Source organism: Telmatherina bonti (genome assembly GCF_933228915.1).
Source record: "Telmatherina bonti genome assembly, chromosome: 14".
In the NCBI taxonomy this organism is placed as follows: Eukaryota; Metazoa; Chordata; class Actinopteri; order Atheriniformes; family Telmatherinidae; genus Telmatherina; species Telmatherina bonti.
Genome location: NC_136612.1, coordinates 34,689,838 through 34,692,526, shown reverse-complemented (window position 1 = coordinate 34,692,526; position 2,689 = coordinate 34,689,838). Strand labels below are relative to the sequence as shown.

Sequence of the window (2,689 nt, the reverse complement as noted above, 5' to 3'; positions counted from 1 at the left end):
CTATTCTTCTCTGTACTCCTCATTATTGCTCTCACACAGGTTGTGAAGCACACAACACGTAAGCACCATGGACTTCACTCTATTGAGGCTGCAGTCATTGTGTTTTTGTAGACATCGCCATCGTCCTTTCAGTCTTCCAAAAGCATTTTCAACCACAACCCTTGCTTTGCTCATTCTGAGGTTGAATATCCCCTGCTGCTGTGTGAGGGCGCCATTGTCGGGGAAGGGCTTCATGAGCCAGCTTGTCAGTGGATAGGCAGCATCTCCGATGATGTAGTATCCAACATCCTCTCCTCCAATGCTCCTGAGCTGCTGTGAAAACATCTTCCCTTTCTCTGCCACTTCCCACAGTGCAGACAAACGTAAAACTCTGGCATCATGCAAGCTGCCAGGTTGCCCAGTGTACACGTTCCAAAATAACCCTTTTCCATCAACAACTGCCTGTAAAATGATAGAATACCACCCCTTCCTGTTGAAATACTCTGGGGGTGCTAAAATAGGAATGTGGGAGCCATTGACAGCTCCAACACACTGTGGCACACCCCATCTCTGCTCAAAGTGCTGGGAAAGTTCTTTCAGTTTTTCTGCATTTGGCATCCGTATAACTTCCGGCAACAAGATTTCTTCCACGGAGGAGCAGAACTCCTTTAAACAGTCACAGGCAGTCGAAATGCCAACTCCAAATAGATGTGTTATGGTTTTGTTTTCGGAGTTAGTGGCGAGTTTCCAGATGGCAACAGCAACTCTCTTTTCAAGCTGTACAGCAAGGCGATAGGTTGTGTCTATTCTCTGCAGTGTGGGCTTGAGGCAGCGGCAGATGTACTGAAACGTATCTCTGGACATACGGAAGCTCTCTTTCCACTGTTCTTCAGTAAAACTGGGAACAACTTTTTGCCACCAGTCATCAGCCCTACTCCGGACCCAGACGGACGGTGAATGGTGTTGCGCAACGTGCCGCGGTAACATCTGAAATGCAAACAGAACACAATCAGCTTACAGCCTTAAATTAACCACTTGTAATAATCACACCAAAAAAAAACAACGTATTAAACTTATGATACTTTTACTCATACGAATTGAATACAATAGGTGCATTTATGAAGTTAAACTTACATGTCGTCTCCTTTGTCGTCTTTTTTCTTGCTCCATGAAACGAAGAAGCATCATCTGCTGCTTGTTTTTTCTTCTACTGGCTCTCTTTATGTTGTCTTCCAGCATCTGTGTTAGCCGCATGAATCGATGCTTCATGATTAATAAACCCGTTAAGCAGGTTACCAACACGATGGCCTTGTCGCTCTCCATTTTTGCTCCTTTGTGGTGTGTTCCTCTTCGCGGTTTGTTTTGTTGCTGAGTGGCGCTAAAATAACACGTCACTGTCGCAGATGGTTGCGTCAGATCGGTAGCGATCGGGTCTCTGACTCATGTCCAAATGCAAAGTGACACGGTTCTCTGGCGAAGGACAGTTCTTAGAACGCTATTCGTTCTAAGAATGCAAGTTTCTGTCCGAATGAGACTATTATTTCTGTCTGACCACATACAGACCATTTAAGCATCACTGTTTGCTTTTTTCTTTCTTTACTATCTATATTTTATCTTTATTATGGGGATATTGCTGGCTTTTGCTCAGTTCTGAGTGAAAATAATGAGAACCCACCACCTACAAGTTAGATGCTGTTACCGCGCTTATTGAGAGGGGGGTTGCTTCTCAATACAAGGTAAATATTTGTTTGTTTGTTTACATTTGGCCTTAATCTTTAACAATATACTAAAAAGATCAGCTGATGTAAATTACTGACGTGAGCGCAGAAGAAACTTTGATAACTGCTTAAAAAAGTAAAGTAAGTTTAGTAAAACTAGACAGTTTTTTGTGAAGAAACTAAGAATCCAACACATTAAGCTCAAACAAAAATGTGTTTTCAGTCTGTTTGGGTTTGAATGGGTGTTTTCAACACTCCCATACAGAAACTAGACAGAATAACTTGTTTGGATTTGTTGTTAATAGAAAACAAGAAATATAGAATAAAGAAGCGGTTTGGACTCACCTGTAGCCATTAAAGCCACCAGCAAGACTCCGTAAACCAGCAGCTCATGATGGGATCTGTTGTGTCTGCAGCTTGTAATGGAAAAACTTTTACTAAAACCCTCCTTCAGATTTTTCTGTCCAGATGATCCCACACTGATTCAGTAATGTTCAGATCCAGGTTCTGGGGAGGATCCATCCCTCCATCAGACCTGTTTCCACTGATCTTCAGTCCAGTTTTTGGGTCATGTGACCCTCAGCTTTTCTAGCTGCATGACAGCCATGTTTCCAAGGAAACCCTTTCTGGTGAGGCTTCGGCCAACATGCGGATCAGCTGAAGGTCCAGAGGCACCTCTCAGGTCCTGGTTCTGGTCTTTGCTGGATTTCACATCCTGGTTTCTGCCTTCATGCTGAGATGAATAAGTTTCCCTCTAACAGGGAATCAGCTGCTTTTCTGTCAGACTGCCTGATCTTTGCTGCTTCTAACATGAAACTAAAGAAACTGGAACAAATGATGTGTCTTTGTGATGAAGAGACTAAAGATCCAGTTTAAACGGGTTCTTTCACAAGTTGTCTGCTATGTGTGGACACAATTCTGGTTCATCCTGCGAATTCTGAGTTTTTTATTGATCCTGAATGATTCATAGTGCAGAGCCAAATGGTTAAAGG

The 2,689-nt window shown here is 43.0% G+C and overlaps 1 protein-coding gene across 1 annotated transcript; it reads right to left on the bottom strand.

Moving 5' to 3' along the window:
- LOC306765664 (uncharacterized protein) lies at positions 1 to 843 on the bottom strand (the record flags this gene model as incomplete). The annotated part of the gene is made up of 1 exon (XM_079253148.1): positions 1 to 843. One exon carries the CDS (start codon positions 841 to 843, stop codon positions 1 to 3), a length of 843 nt encoding a protein of 280 aa, XP_079109274.1.
- Positions 844 to 2,689: the final 1,846 nt, after the last annotated feature.